Below are 16,719 nucleotides of genomic sequence, written 5' to 3' on the forward strand. Positions count from 1 at the left end.
CCTCTCAGATAAATATTCAGGAATGGAATACTTCAGTCATTATGGTCTGGTATGTTTCCCTTTTTAAGAAACTGTAAATAGTTTTTCAAAGTGGTTATACTGTTTTATATTCCCATTAGCCACGTATAAAAGTTCTAGTTGGTCCATATTCTAGATTAATCTTTGGTATTACCAGTGTCATTAATTTAAGTTATTCTTATGGTAATAGTGATATTTCACTATGATTCAAATTTGCATTGATCCAGTGGCTAATTATGTTGAATATATTTTCATGTGTTTACTTGCCAACCAATAATAGCTTCCTTTTTGAGGTATTCATTCACATTTTTTGCCTACTTTCTGTTAGTTTTTTTTTAATTATTTAATAATAATAATAAGATGATTTTTTTTTCTTTATAAAAACTATAGTTTTAGTGCTTAATACATTGAGATTTATGAACCATTTTGGGTTAATTTTTAATGTAGTATGAGTGTAATGTCACAGCTAACTTTTTTCTTTCTGGTATCATTTTCTAAAACAGTTATTGCGTGCTTAAAAAATCAAAATCAGTATGGATTTCTGTATTTTTTAATTACCTGTGATTTTATTCTCAGGATACTGTTCGCACAATCTTGTCTCTAGCATTAGAAATTTTGAAGTCAAATAGTGTGAGTCCTTCAACTTTGTCCTTTCACAAGTTATGCTCACTATTGATAGTCATAGTAGTAAGCTTGCCACATTTCTTTTAAATCTATAGATAAATTTGAGGAGACTTCATCTCTTGCTGTTGAGCATCCCACTCCATGAACATGGTGTATTTCTCCATTTAGGTTGTCTTTACTTTCTCTGAAGAGTGTTTCATATTTTTTAGAAGAGGATTCTTTGGTTAATTTTATCCCCAAGTTGTTTGTTTTACTCTTATTAATGTATTTCCATAAAATTGATCAAACAAACAGTTGATTAAAATATTATGCTTGTATCATGTGGTCTTGCTAGTAGTCATTTATTGATTCCTTAGGATTTCTATATGAACAGTGTTTTCCTACAAATGAAGAATATTACTTTTTCACACTCCATGTTTTATATCCCTCTCTCTTTTTTTCTGATTGCCAAATCTGGTACATCTATTAGAATTTCTTGATCTGATGTTAAAAAAATAAAGTTGAATATTTCAACATTAAATATGTGCTAGCTATAGGTTTTTCAATAGATACCACTTACTATATTAAAGAAGTCCCCTTCTACCCATAGTTTGCTGAGAACTTTTCATTGTGAGTGAATCTTTTAAAGAGGATTTTTAAAATATTGTTAGATTATTTTGCCAGTTTTTTTAAAAGGTTTTATAATCTATATTATCCCAAGAATCATTCATCTGTAATTTTCAGCTTTTGCAATATCTTTGCCAGGTTTTGGAGTTAATATACTAACCTTATAAAACAACTGAGAAGTATTCTCTTCTCAGTGTTTTGAAGTGGTTATAGGATTTCAGTGTTAAATTCAGAAGTGAAAGTACCTGGACTTAGAGGTTCTTGATGGGAAAGTTGGCATAGCCAGTTCAGTGGTTTAATGAATTCAGTTCAATTTTTCAAAACATTTGAGGAATGGACAGCTTTAGTTGGAGAAGAGAGTCTTTCTGCGGAGAAACTTAGGCAGATACCCCAAGGAGTTAACCACCCAAGGATCTGCTGGAAAGCGTCCAAGGTAGAAGGAACATCAAGTGCCAAGGGTCATAATATGGGTTATCTTGGTGAATTTACCAAGTGCCCTTGAAAGGAACGTGTGTCCTGAGGTTTTTGGGTGTGCTGGTCTAGAATTATACATATAGATTAATTTTGATATTCTTTCACCAGAACAACCTTTGAATATAAGTTGTATCCTTTCACTTTTCTACCTAAAGCTTTCTGGTAGCTTCCTTTTTTATATAAAACTATAAATACACACATACACATATACACACCTACAAATATAGATATTTGTTGCTTCACCTTTATTTTATTTATACATGGTGCTGAGAATCGAACCCAGTGCCTCACACATGCCAGGCAAGTGTGCTACCGCTGAGCCCCAGCCCCAGCCCCATGGCTTCCTTTTTATAGTAACTATTGGGCCTTAAGAGCTACTCATAACACTTTCTGACCTCAATTCCTGCCTCTCTTCTTTGTATTCATTATGCCATGTTTTTTTTTTCTTTCCATAAAACATGCCAGTTATTCTTGCCTTAGCACATGATGTTCCTTCTACCTTGAATACTTTCCAGTAGATCCTGGTATGGTTAACTGCTTTCTGCCTCAGAAAGACTCTCTTCTCCAACTAAAGCTACCCACTCCCTCAAGGGATGGATGCACATACCACACACATACACCCCTTTGCAACCCATTTCTCTTTTTTTTACCAGCTTCACTGAGATATAAATCACAAACTATAGCTTGGTGAGAATAGCACACATCTATGTAATCCCATCAGCTCAGGAGGCTGAGGCAGGAGGATCACAAGTTCAAGGCCAGCTTTAGCACCTTAGCAAGGCCCTGTCTCAAAATAAAAAATAATCCCCAGTAAATAAATAAATACCACAAAATCAATTCATTTAAAATATGTCCCTCATTGGTTTTTAATATAGTCATAGATACGTGTAACCATTCCCACAATTTATCTTATCTATCTTATTCATACTTTTTTCTACTATCAGAACTGTTTGGTGAGTAACACATGCTCAGTAAATTCTTCCAAATAAGTAAGTTCATTATTCATAAGGTTATTTAGGCATTAGTCTCCAGTGAAATGTCAGGAAAGTTCAATTGGCAGATTCAACTCTAGGCATTCTTCTATCAGAGCTGTGCTATTTGTATTACTGAATTAGCTAACAGCTTGTGCATATTTAAGAGTTATTGAAGACAGCTGGTGCAGTGGCTTTAAAATAAAAAATACAAAGGACCGAGAATGTAGCTCAGTGGTAAAGCACCCCTGAGTTCAATACCTAGCACTGCCCCCCCTCCAAAAAAAATAGTTATTGAATGAGCCAGTTATTGTCCCACACATTTATAATCCCAACTACTCAGGAAGCTGAAGCAGGAGGATTGCTATTTTGAGACCAGCTTGGGTGACTTAGTTAGACTCTTATCTCAGATTTTTAAAAAATGAAAAAGGGATGTAACTCAGTGGTAGAGCACCTCTGTGTTTAATTTCTGGTACTGAAGCGGGGGAGTTACTAAAGGAAGTTATGAAAAATTCCTTTTGATATAATGAATGCAAAACATATGCTACTTTTCTAAGAGAGTGACTTTTTACTCACTAACAATTGATGAGAAACAGAAAGCCTTCCAGAAATACTGATTTTTCTATTTTCAGGAATGCTCCAGACATTATTTGTAAATTTGAAATAGATTATTAGTATCCCTAGTGCTTGTGTTATTTGCTAGTTCTGGATAACAATGGGTTATTCATGAGATGCTGGGCATACCCTTTCCCGGATGCCTTGATGTGGAATGTCGGTTCTGAGCTAGTTAATCTTTACTGCTCTCCCTTCTCTCTAGGCTTTAATGCGGCCTGGACGAATTGATAGAATCATCTATGTGCCTTTACCAGATGCAGCAACAAGAAGGGAAATATTCAACCTGCAGTTTCACGCTATGCCAATCAGTAATGAGGTTGACTTGGATGAACTCATCCTGCAAACCCATACATACTCAGGAGCAGAGGTAAGATAACTTCTTTCAAAATACCTTTGTGGTTGGGACTATAGCCCGGTGACAAACCATGTGCTTCTAATGGAAGAGGCCAAGTTTGTCCCCCAGCACTGGGGAAGAAATGGTGAGAGGGAAGCAGTGGCTTGGGACCATGAAGCAAATGAAGTTGCTTGCTAATGACTGCTTTAGATTACGTTGTGCTAAGGAATCTTTGAACAGGAAAACTAAGTTACATTGTGCTTCACCTGGCCTGTATTGTAGCACAGTTATTATGGTTTTGTTTTGGGTTTTTTTTTGGTACCTGGGATTGAACCCAGGGGCACTTAACCACCGAGCCACATCCCCTGCCCTTTTTTTGCATTTTATTTAGAGACAGGGTCTCACTGAGTTGCTTAGCGTCTTGCTTTTTTGCTGAGGCTGGCTTTGAACTCGTGATCCTCCCTCCTGCCTCAGCCTCCAGGGCCACTGGGATTACAGGCATGCACCACCGCACTTGGCTATTAAGTTTTTTTAATCTGACTCCTGTGATTTCTCAAAGTGTAGTCTTGAGATAAGTAACGTGAGATAGTGGGAAGAACCCTGAGTGGAAGCGGACTCTCCTGTCAACTTCTCAGTAACAGCTATTTCCAACCAGTCATGTTTCATTGAACTTTTATTATTTATTTATTTTAACCTGTCAAATGGGAATGATAGTACAACCTACTGGGGATTGAACCCAGGGTTTTGCACATGATAGGCAAATGCTCTATCACTGAGCTACTTCCCCATCCATTTTTATTTTATTTTGAGACAGTGTCTTACTGAGTTACTAAGGCCATCCTCAAACTTGTGATCCTCCTGCCTCAGCCTCTCAGGTAGCTGGGATTGCAGGCATACGTCACCATGTTCAGCTTCTACTGAATTCTTAACAAAAGGACATACTGTTGGGCTGGGGATGTGGCTCAAGCAGTAACACACTCACCTGGCATGCGCGGGGCACTGGGTTCGATCCTCAGCACCACATAAAAATAAAATAAAGATGTCGGGTCCACCGAAAACTGAAAAATAAATATTAAAAAAATTCTCTCTCTCTCTCCTCTCTTTTCTCTTAAAAAAAAAAAAAAGACATACTATATACCTCACACAGAAATAGAATGTGAATACCACTGGTGGAGTCATACTGCAAAGTTAGTATTTTTTAAGGAAGATATTATAGATTCTTTTTTCTATTCTGAATAATCCAGTAGGCTGGGACTGTACATCCTATTTTGTTTGCTGTTTTTACCCATTTTCTGTAAAAACTAAAGAGATTTACATGTCACAGATCATAAGTGGTACCATAGGTAAATTTCTATGTAGAGTTGACTTTCATGTATCATGCAGTGTAGCTAATAGAAACATCCAAAATCAGTCTCGCATCTACTCATGTTTTTATGTTATGAATTATGAAATTTTATTCTCCTTCTTATTAATTAAGTTTTTCAACAACACTGGGTTTGGGAGCCATGTGGAAAGTAGCTTGAAAAGCAGTTGGCGTGCACTTACATTTAAGTTCTGTCTGAAACAGTATCTTCATGAAACAGTATCTTGCATGACCATTTATAAAGTTAAGATGAACATAAAATTGACTACTCCAGCAATTATAAAATTCAGTTTGGATGTGAATCTTAAGGGCAGGCTTCATATATATAATATGACAGTTTATAGGAAACAAACAACAAGAAGAAGCCATACATTTTTTGCTTGAGTGACGTGGGACAGCAGTTAGCACGCTGCAGATGCACCTTCTCACTTTGAAGTAATTCAAGTAGCAACACTGATACAAAACAGAAAGTAAAGCCAGTGAGATTCTGTCTGGCTTAAAAGAAAACACTCACTCAGTGCCAGCAGTTGTTGTAGCAGCTTGCTGGTTCTTATGTGGTACATGTCTTTTTCAGTCTAAAATATAAGGGCATTTATGATTAATTTTTATATCAAATCTTCTAAAAATAGTCACAGGAGAAGCAGAACAAATTCTGTCCTTCCTTGATTTAAATGTCTGCATCCCACAGTGCTCAGGCAAGGGAGGAGATTGCGCTGTGGTCCTGTTCATAATTTACAACTTCATAGAAATGTTATCTCAGAACTACATCTTAGTAGTTCTGTGGTTCTTAGTCTGGAAAAGACAGGTTTGTTTCACCTGGGTTTTCAATTTACTTTTGTTGTTGATGTTACTCTAAATATTTAGGAGGTTCACATAAGTATTTGAGGAGAACTTTTATTTTTTTAAAGGATTTAAAATTGGTCAATAGGAAATTCAGGACAAAATGTCTCACTTTTTTTCCTCTGTCTTTTAATTGGAACAAAAGTAGAGCTATAAAGTTTTAAAGCCAAAATTAATTAGGTTTGAGGGATGTGTGTGCGTGCGTGTGTGTGTGTGTGTGTGTGTGTTTTTAACAGTGAAATGAATTTAGAGCCAGAGTCTCAGGCACCTGACTCTGTAGACTCAGTGCATTGCAACTCTGTTGTGACTAATTTCTGTCCTTCCCAGGCCAAGGCCATGTCCTTCAGCACATGTTTAACAAATGCTGGAGAAGCTGGCAGGGGTCAGAGGATCTGAGCTCTTTTCTTTCTTTATTTAATTTCTTTGAACCTTGGTTTTCTAATTTGTAAAGTCTTTATGTGAAATTGTTTCAAGGTCGTGTAGTGAGATAACAAATGTAAAATCACCAAGCAACAATGCCTGTGTGAAGAGTACCTCCTAGTGTTTTTCCCCTTCGCCCTTTTTCTTCTCACCTGTTTTATATTTCTATTTCCCACCAAGATGTTAGATAATGTTGCTACAAGGTGGCAATATGTTTTGCATTACCTCAATAACCAGATAAATCATTTATCTGAAAGCTAAATGATAATTGTTTTTCTTATTCTTTCCTTTAAAATATAAAAATTTGCTTAATATAGTGTTCTTAGAATAGTATTATAAATCTAGCTGTAAAAAGTTTTTAAAGAGATTTATTAAACACGTTTCACACCAAATGTTAAAAAATTCATGTTTTTTTAAAACTTAGTTTTTTTTAATCCTTATTTTAATATTAGAATGACTGTCTTGTCTTGAGTTCTGCTCAGTAGTCTCTGCCTTCCTAGGTTTAATGATAGCCTAAGGTGTTCATGCCAGCTTGACATCAAAAACTCACCTCCTGGTGCCTCATGATCTAAGGAAAGACTGTCTTCACCGTGCCTGAGCTCTTGGAGCTATTACAAGGAGAGCCTTGAATTGCTTTTCTATCTTGCTGATTAACGTTCCTTCTGACATCTTTTTTCCTCCCACACAATAAAAACAGGAGCAATTAGAGCCACTTAGAATGTCTATGCTCTTCCTTCGCAGCTTCTCTTGTGTTCGTACATGTTCCCCAGCCGAGAAATCAGAACCCACGTGTTAGGGTCTGGAACAGATCTGCTGTTCATTTGACCATTCTGACAGCACAGCTGAGATGAGAATTGGGACTCAGCAGCAGGACAGGGCACCCTTTGGTGTCGTCTCAGGCTCTTACCAGCTATAGTACAGAGTAGCGGGTTGCAGTGTCCCTTCCCATATAAGGCAGAGCCTCCACCCTGTGTGGTAACCTGCCTGCAACCACCTTTTGCATCTAAGGACAAGCTGTCCTGTGGAAGCCTGCTCTAGCCAACTGGTCTTCTATTCATGTTTGAGATTTCTTTGTTATCTTCTTCCTCTTTCTTGAGCTTTTATCCTAAAATTCTGAATTTGACCTCAGAATTGCAAAATACTTAAGTAAGCAACCTTCTGAAATCACAACTTTGTCAGTAAACCTTCACAACCACTCCACGCAGGAGTGGCATTTCCTTCCTGACACTTTATGCTTGTCTCTGTTTGGCTTCCTTGGCTCTTAATGCATTTCCCCTCATGGTAATTGTGGTGTGAACAACTGCCTTGTCTTCCCAGACCTCCTCTCTGCAGAAACAAGGTCTCATACCAGTGGATATTCCTGCACAGGGTAGTTCCTACATGTGTTGGTTCTGATGTACTTTACCAACCAAAAATCTTGGCCTTAACGTTCACTAAAATGGCACTTTTAGTGTAAATTGCCATTTCTTATACACCGTCTATGTTGAGCGCACTAACTCTGTGGGGACAGTGACCTAGCAAAAGAAATGGCTGTAAGCAAGAGCACTTGATTTGTCTGCAGTCCCACCAAGATCCAGATCTTTCTGTTCCTCCTGAAGATTCTTGGTGACCTGTGCATGGTCTGAGTTGACAGTGAGTCTCTGAAACCACTGTGTCATTCCCTTTGACCTCTCCAAACCTCTTGTGAAGATCTGCCTGTTCTTGTAGGGAGTGGCTTAGCAAACTGAACAGCAGATGCAAAAGTCTTTACTCCTTTGTATAAAACTTCTCTTTACAATGCTTGCCTCTACCTACCTTCTTTCCATCTTCCCCAAAATGCATAAGCGATTTGAATTTAGGAACTTTGATTTTGGTTTTGGTTTTGGTTTTACTATTATTATTTATTTCATGCCCCAGGTATTGTGTACAAGACTTGTGATTTAGAGGGAAAGACACATCAACAACCACATTCTGTTCATGTGGCATGATCTAGGCATGTGTGGTATTGCCAGATAAAGAAGGGAGTCACAAGAGCCAGGGTTAAAGGTGCAGGCACAGCCTTCACCTCTGTAAAGGGCCCTTGGATTTTGGTCTTATCCATCTTTGTATCACATTACGTAGCACACTGCCTCACATAGAGCTGATACATGTCCATGGAATACACAGATGTATATTTTACATCTCAAATACATAAACTACACTCTGAGTTTAATAACTTGTCTTCTGAGCCCTTGAATATTGAAGATGTCGTTTGTGCAATATTAGCACTTTGAACCTCCAATGAGGCATAGCACCTATATGAATTGCCAGATTATTAAAAGTCAAGTGGATTATGTCTTCTGAGCCACATTATATAACATAATTTTGGATAGAAACTCCTAGGACAAAGACCTTTTCCCAGCAGCTTTGTTCAGTGGATAAAGTATGTCTGTCCTGTTGTAAATGAACTTTGAAAAGAGACTTCACAGCAGAGATCAACATTTACTAAAAGTAGATTTTTAAGACTTAACTCATCAGCCACCACCCCTTCCCTTTCCTCCTCTCTAGTACCTTGTCATCTACTTGCTAAATGAAGAAACTTAGTAAAAGCCAAGACCCATCTTGGCCATTTACTGTACAACACAAATTTGGCCTAACCATTTATCATTTCTACAGATCACATTCTCATCTTTTAATAACAGTAGAAAAAAGGTCTCTATGGTCCTTTCAAGTGTTAAAAATCTGTGTGATGACATACCCATCATAGATTAGATCCATTGTATAGGAAACCCCGTAGAAGTTGGAACTCCAAGGTATTTAATATGGTCATGCGTATCTTATGGTACTTGTAGAAACCTGGGGCCTTGGCATCTTAGTCAGTGCCTCTAAAACTTGGCTTCTGTTGCCTACAGATCCTAATCATGGCATCAGAGGACTGGGACTTAGGATGAGCAGCAGTGCGTACAGCTTGGTTCTTAATGAAATTCTCCTTAGCAAACGTGACAGTTTTTCACTGCACAGAAATAAATGTTTCACCTGCTCAGAGATTCCAAAGTGTAGTGATATCACACACACTTACACACACACACACATTTTTGGTCCTAAGTCATTTGGCAGTTCTGCTTTTCAGCTTCTTTAAGAACGGATGCTCATCATATTCAATATTTATGGGTTTAGAGGCACTCAGAAAAAAAGAAATGTACAGAAGCCAAAGTTTTTCTTGAATTCTCTTTGTTGGCAAAGTAACTGATCATTACAGTTACAGTGATTTTAGTTATAACTTAGAGTTTTTAAAACATTCTTTCAGTGCAGAGATTCTAAACTTCAGCTTCTACTTAAATTGGCAATAAAAGCACATGAATTCAGCCTACCTGCACATGAATTCAGCCTACCTAAGACTATGTGAGATCAATGTCCACACCACAGCAGATCATCCTCCAGAACACCCCGAGCTGCCATACCTGTACTGCCGACTCCTTGGCAGGGGTTAAGACTGCTGTCTGCTTACAAAAGCATTAGTCAGAAAGGAAGTGGCTGCTGAATGAAATTTGCTAGCAGCAGACTTAATAGATCATTTTATAACCAAATAAATATGGAAACCCCTTTATAGAGAAGCAGTTATGTCTAGGCAACAAGTTAGTCAGGACCTACCTGATAATCTAGTTCCCAAGGCTGGCAGCCAAGGTGAATATGTCTATGGAAAATTACTTAAGCCTGTGGTAATGCTGATTTCAACATTTAATAGTCCATCTTATTTATTCTTTTCTGAATCTCCGTCAGTCTGTTACTTCCCACTAGTTCTCCAAAATTCTTTTTTTTTAACTTTATTTGATTTACTTATTTATTTAATGTGGTGCTGAGGATCAAACCCAGTGCCTCACATATACTAGGAAAGTGCTGTACCACTGAGCCACAACCCCAGCCCAACTCCAAAATTCTTGTATAAAATAATGTGTGTTTCTCCATCTTAAAGAAGAATGATATAATGATATAATATTAACTTGAGGAGGAACATATGATTTTTAAAAAAGATTTTGTGAAGTGTGTTGTTATGTAGTATAGATTCCGATGGAGATAGATATCTCTGTTGGTCATTTGAGGTGCTGGAAAGCTAATTGCCAATAATAATTTAAATCTATCTATATATATGAAGAGTATGCACCAATATATGTGAAAACTTCCTGTTTTTCTAAGAATTTTTTTTACTTTGTGAAAGTGCATTATGATTATGGAATGAGAAAGATCTAAATCCAGCCAAGCTTGCCCATTTCCTAGCCATGTGAGCTGTTTCTTCATCTATAATTGTGGGTAGAAAAGGTCTCTCCTTCATAGAGCTGTTGTCCAGTTAGGTGAAACAGTTAAGTAAGGTACTTATCTCAGATGCACTTAATAAATGCTCAATAAACACCTTTGTTGTATTTTTATGATTAGCAAATCTAGTCCCTGTTTTTAATTTTTCCTTGTTTAAAGACATGCTAGTTTTTTACTTTTAACGTAAAGCCAGTGTTTATTTGCAAACCATCTGTATATTATCCCTACTTCAGCATTTTAAGTAATTCCTACTTTTTCTTTTATAGCTTAATTTTATTTTCTTTTTACATAAATCTCATTTATTTAAAAAATTCTTGAATCTATCAACTTTTAAAAATTGAAAGTTTCAGGCTGGGGTTGTGGCTCAGTGGTAGAGCACTTGCCTAGCACTTGTGAGGCCCTGGGTTAGATCCTCAACAACTCATAAAAACAAATAAAATAAAGGTATTGTGTCCAAATACAACTGAGAAATAAATATTTTTTAAAAAATTGAAAGTTTCTAATTCTTCTAAAATAATTGTTTAGCGAATAAGCATACTGAGTTGCAGTGCCCTTTCTTTTAGATTAAAAGAAAGAGCAGTGTGGACCCAGCATTTAGGTAAGGAAGAGAATTCCTTTGCTAAGGACAAAGACATCAAGTCTCATTGCTAGTTTATGGTGGCCACAGTGGGCATGCTCCCATTTTTCATCCTCAAATGACAGTCATTCTGAGTTCTGAAAGATGTCACTTCCTAAATATTACTAAAATTCTGACAAATGCAGTGGCTAAATTGTTCTTAAATGTGCCCTTTCACAAAGGAAACTGAAAAACAGAAGTGACAAGGGTTATTTGATACACAGTACTTTCTTTTCTGTCTTCTTTGTTTTTATCTTCCAGTAGTATTTCTGGTGGTCTTTAATACAGGTTGGAGGTCCCTTATCTGAAATGCCTGGGACCAGCATTTCAAATTCCAGATATTTTTAGATGTAGAATATTTGCAATACTTTACTGGTTGAGCGTTCCCTAATCCAAAAATCCAAAATTTTGAGCTTGAGTCTCAGATTTCAGAGCATTTCAGAGTTGGGGTTTTCAAATTAGGAATGCTCAACCTGTACTAACTCTTTTTATTTATTCTGGAAAAGCAAGACTATTTTTAGTAAATAATATAATATAATATGACATTATATTACACTAGTAGCATTTCTGTGTGTGGGAAGCCTTCCCTGCTCCTTCAGGAGTAGAAACACCAGGTGTGTTGCATGCTGCTTTACATTGTGAGGCTCCAGTGCAATGAATTGTTCTCTCTCTTTTCAAACTGCAGAATATCACACTTTTGGTGTTAAGACTAGACATTCTTCAATTGTAGTAAAAATAGCCACTTTGCATATTTTAATTCACTTTGAAAGGATCCTCAAGGAGCCACAAGGATTGTATTATTTGCTAGAATCCTTTAAAATGTAATGGTCAAAAGATCTTATTATAATAATTTGTATATATCCAAGGGCATCAAATATATATCATGATCTGTTTTATTTTGAACTTTTATTTTTTTACTACAGTAGTGACAAATCTTGAAGACCTCCAAAATATATCTTAAGGCCTAAACATAACTTTGTGAATATTTAAAGAATCAGTTGACTTACTGCTTGAACTTGGCTTATGACTGTAAAGCAAAACTACACTTAAATGTAATTCTGTATATAAACTAGTCATGCCTTGTAAGCTAGCAACCCCAGAAGGTGGTGTTTTTCTTCTGTGACAGCTAGTACTCTAGACAATCAATATATTATTCATGTTTAGAAACAAAATTCAGAATAAAGTTACAAAGAATATTGCTCCCATTTATGTATCTGACAGAGAAAGCCACAGGCTGAGTAAAGAGAGACAAAGAGTTCAGTGCCCAATAACTGAAAACTGCTTTCTTTTTCCCCCGGTGGTACTTGACCTGAAGTGTCTCCTGGGGGGTGAATTGTCCCCCTCAGTTCATATGGTGACTTCCTAATCAAGCTCCCTTTCTCTCTAGAAGCAGTGCTCCTATGATCATTTCTGACTCTGTTGGGACATACATAGGATCTGTAAAGGGTCAGGAGGCTGACTGAGTGGAGAAGAGCATTCCAGCCCACAGGGTCGGCAGCCTTGTCAGGAGCGGGAGTGAGGGAGAGCAGTGTCTCTACAGGTGCTCCCACACCAAAGAAAGGACACAGAGGACACAGTGCCAAGGAAGCCATCTACAGGCCAGGACGTCTTCACCAGCAACTAACCATGCTGGCATCTTGATCTCAGAATTGCGGCCTTCAGAACTGTGCAAAACTAAATTTCTGTCAGTATAGTCACACCTCTGTATCTGTAGGTTGGGAAATTCCTGCCCACCCCCACTCCCCCCAAAAAAATTTCCAAGACTTCCTAAAAGCAAAACTTGAATTTGCCACCCACCCACCAAGTATTATGCTGAGTCTACACAGATAAAATGATGTGTACGTGGGCATACCTGCTCTAGCCTCCTCCCCTTCACACACCTTGCTCTCTCCGCTCTCCTTAGGGCATCAGTTGCCCTGAGGCCTGTGCTGACCGTGTTGTTAGACCCCCCTGTGCTGAACATGGCATACTTCTTTGTCTTGGAATTTTCCCCTAAACAATACACTATAAAAGTAACTTACATCATATTAGGTGCTGTAAGTAATCTAGACACTATTTAAATCATACAGGAGGATGGTTGTAGTTTATGTGCAAATAATACACCGTTTTATATAAGGTGTAGACCCTTTTATATAAGGGTCTTGAAGATCTGCAGATTTTCATATCTCTCCGTGTCTCAGAACCAGTCCCCTGTGGATATCAAAGGGTGACTATATTTTGTTATGGCAATTCACACGCAAAAGAGTCCATTACAGCACATGTCATTGTAGCTCAGGTCATTGTTAAATTTTGCTTTTCTGTTTGGTAATTGGCAGAGATGATTTCTATCAATAAATAGTCATTAATTTCAGCCTGAATTGCCTACAGGAAGCAGGTGATTGTAGGCAATTCTTAGTAGGTCAACAATTTTACTGCAAGTTCCTTTTCAAGAATTCCTAGTACTTTTCTTTCTAGAAGCAGTGCTCCTATGGTTATTTGGGCTATCCCCCTGCAGTGTGTTGCACCCCAAGAACAGGTAACCTAACAGCAGCAGATTGAGGTTCTGGTACTGAAAACAGGAAAATCTTCTCTACTAGGGTCAGCAAAAGGAAGAGGGGCTTTTCTTTTGTATCTAGGCACAGCACCAACCCTATACAAGATGAGACTGGACAGCACTTGTCTTACTTTCCCACTGTATGTCTCGTCACCTTCATCTTCTCTGCAGCCTCCTCCAGACCTTCTTTCTCAGTGTTTTTCTTTTCACAGTTCCAGTCTGTTGTCCAGTAAGAAAGTCATGATGCAGTCGGTTGACCGTAAGCCAGTTAATCAGGCCATGCTCAGAGCTATCTGAATTGGGGGGTTACTATGTACAATTTGCAGAAAAGATTTTAGTCTTCGCTGTTGTGTGTGATTAGGTTTTTACCTTGTTATACTCAGATTGCACAGTACATTCCATTGACTTGATGGCAGAAATGCACCATCATTTTGAACACTGTGCTTATATCTTTCTGAGCCTTATTTTTCAGGGACTTTGGGGTGGAAGCCGAAGTATAGGTAATAAAAACAGAAGATTCTGTGGTAAGTGATTTCATAACTGGAGAATCTTAATCTCAGAGGCAAGTTTGAAACTGCAACTTTTTAAGACCTTGGGGTTCCCAGGGGTATCTGGACCAGGGCCTAGAGCATAACAAGGAGGACTCCACAGCCCCTCACCTGGACTTCATTAGACAGCTCTGCTTTAATAGGTAAGACTTACTTTGATAGCAAGACTTTGCTTCTGAAAAGATATTGTTGTGAAAGCCTCAATTTAAGAGGAAATTCATAATTAAAAATATAAAAAACTGGAGTTGCCCACATAAACATCAAAAAGACAACTTAGCGAAAGAATAAAATTTATTGATTTCTGCCCTTTATAGGGCACTTTTCTTTTTTAAAGATTTATATGCAGAGTTTTTGGAAATACATTATCTATGGGAGTTGGCAAATAAAGGATTTCAAAAGAAAAATATTCAGTTAACGTACCTGCCCATCTGGGGCTGGGGTTATAGCTTGGTGGTAGAGCGCATGCCTAGCATTTGTGAGGCACTGGGTTTGATTGTCAACACCGCATAAAAATAAATAGATTTTAGAAATTAAATAAATAAATAAAGATATTGTTTCCCTCTTTAAAAAAATAAATAAATAACAACTTAGAATATACAAGCTTAAGATCATATTTTCCTAGTAATTTGTTTGCAAAATCTGACAAACACTATTTTCTATTATCAAAGAACCAGAATTGTTTTTCTCAGTGATGCATTTTTATAATTTGAAAATTAGGTATGGAATTCTTCAAAACATTTATCTCACTAGAAAAATTAGGAGTATTCATTCTACCTTATTACACAGCAGACCTTTAGCAGCTAGGATTACTGTATTTTATGTAAGTTTAAATTTTACATATATAGAGACTTTTAGCAGTTTAAAGCTTATAGAAAAATAAGTTGACAAAACAGAAAGTTCCCGTATATTTCTAACTTCATCCCCTAATTGCCCTTATTTTTATTTTTTGTATCAGTATGTTGCATGGTTACAGTTGTTGCGCCCACATTAATAATAATTCTGTAATACTGGCATTGATTCAAGTCCATAGTTTACTATAGGGTTTATTCTTTATGTTGTGCATTGGGTTTTAACAAATGTGTCATAACCATATCATACAGAACAGCTTCACTACTTTAAAAATCCCATCCCTCCACCATGTCCCTAGCAACCAGTAATCTTTTTTACTGTCTCCATAGTTTTGCTTTTTTCAGAATGTCATATCATTAGAATCTTCTTTCACTTAAGAGTATATACTTTAGGATCTTCCATGTCTTCTATGAGTGAATAGCTCTTTTTTTTTTTTTTCCTAGTGAATAATGTTTCACTGTCTGTAGGTACCATCATCTGTTTTATCTATTCGCCTGTTAGAGGACATCTTTGTTGTCTCCAGGTTTTGGCATAATGAGTAAAGCTTCTGTAAACATTCATTTGCAGGTGTTTATATGGACTTATGTTTCCAACTCATTAGCTAAATACTAAGGATTATGATTGCTGGATCACAGTTTAAGGTATCATTAAATCTACTTAAGAAAAAAAAAAAAAACCTTCCAGCCGGGCACAATGTCACACACCTGTAATCCTAGCAACTAGGGAGGCTGAGGCAAGAGGATTGTAGAGGCCAGTCTTAGCAACTTAGCAAGATCCTTTCTCAAAAGAGTACTGGGGATGTAGCTCAGTGGTGAAGCACCCCTTGGGTTCAATCCTCAGTACAGGGGGCTAGAGGGATACTTGCAAATTGTCTTCAAAAGTGACCGCACGCACCATTTTGCATTCCCATCAGCAAGGAGTGAGAGTCCTTTCCAGCATTTGCTATTGTTAGTGTCAGATCCTGGTTGTCCTGTGTGGTGACGTGTGGCTGATAGTTGGTAGTGACCTGATGTCGTGAGACAGGAGTATCTTCTCACCTGACTCCTTGCCATCTGGGTATCTTCCTTAGTGAGGTGTCTCTGGAGATATTTTGTCTGTTTTTAATGGAATTTTTTGTTTTCTTATTGATGAGTTTTAACAGTTGTTTGTTTCAGATTACAGTCCTTTATGAGAAACATGTTTTGTAAAGATTCTATCCCACTCTGTAGTTTGTTTTTTTATCATCCAGTTGTCTTTTGCAGAGTAGAAATTTTTAATTTTAATGAATTACATTTAGTGAATTATTTTCTATAGAAAAAGATCTTATTAGAGTCAACTTTTTAAAAAGCATTTAAAGATAAAAATAACCATATTTGCACTATAGTTTCTGTCCTCATTTGTAATTGTGATGGTTTAGAACTTAATGCTAAGGGAGAATCATCCCTTAAAGAACTGTTACCCATGAAGTGATGCCCCCTTCATCTACCTACCTACCTACCCACCTTTTTTAAATGCTAGTATATTTGAATCAGATGCTTCTCTCTACATGAATCAAGAAAAATATTCTCAGAAATGGGGACTCCCTCTCCAACAAGAGCAATTTTAACTTGTGCACTTTCTGTATTCTGTGTGTAGATCATGCTCCACACAATGGCAGTAC

General features: G+C 37.3%; 1 protein-coding gene across 3 annotated transcripts in view; it reads left to right on the plus strand.

Moving 5' to 3' along the window:
* Positions 1-16,719, plus strand: part of Afg2a (AFG2 AAA ATPase homolog A) — a 262,839-nt gene that overhangs the window by 207,196 nt on the left and 38,924 nt on the right. For 2 of the 3 annotated variants that reach the window (XM_046459276.2, XM_058583966.1), the window contains one exon: positions 3,511-3,675. In XM_046459276.2, coding sequence (XP_046315232.1) covers positions 3,511-3,675 — 165 coding nt within the window. Of the gene's footprint in view, positions 1-3,510; positions 3,676-16,719 lie in introns of those variants that run through there. The other variant, XM_058583967.1, reaches the window with a different exon arrangement.

The sequence above is a fragment of the Marmota monax genome, unplaced genomic scaffold, assembly GCF_021218885.2.
Source record: "Marmota monax isolate L192 unplaced genomic scaffold, Marmota_monax_Labrador192_F-V1.1 WCK01_AAM20220418_F8-fsc00361, whole genome shotgun sequence".
Lineage (NCBI taxonomy): Eukaryota > Metazoa > Chordata > Mammalia > Rodentia > Sciuridae > Marmota > Marmota monax.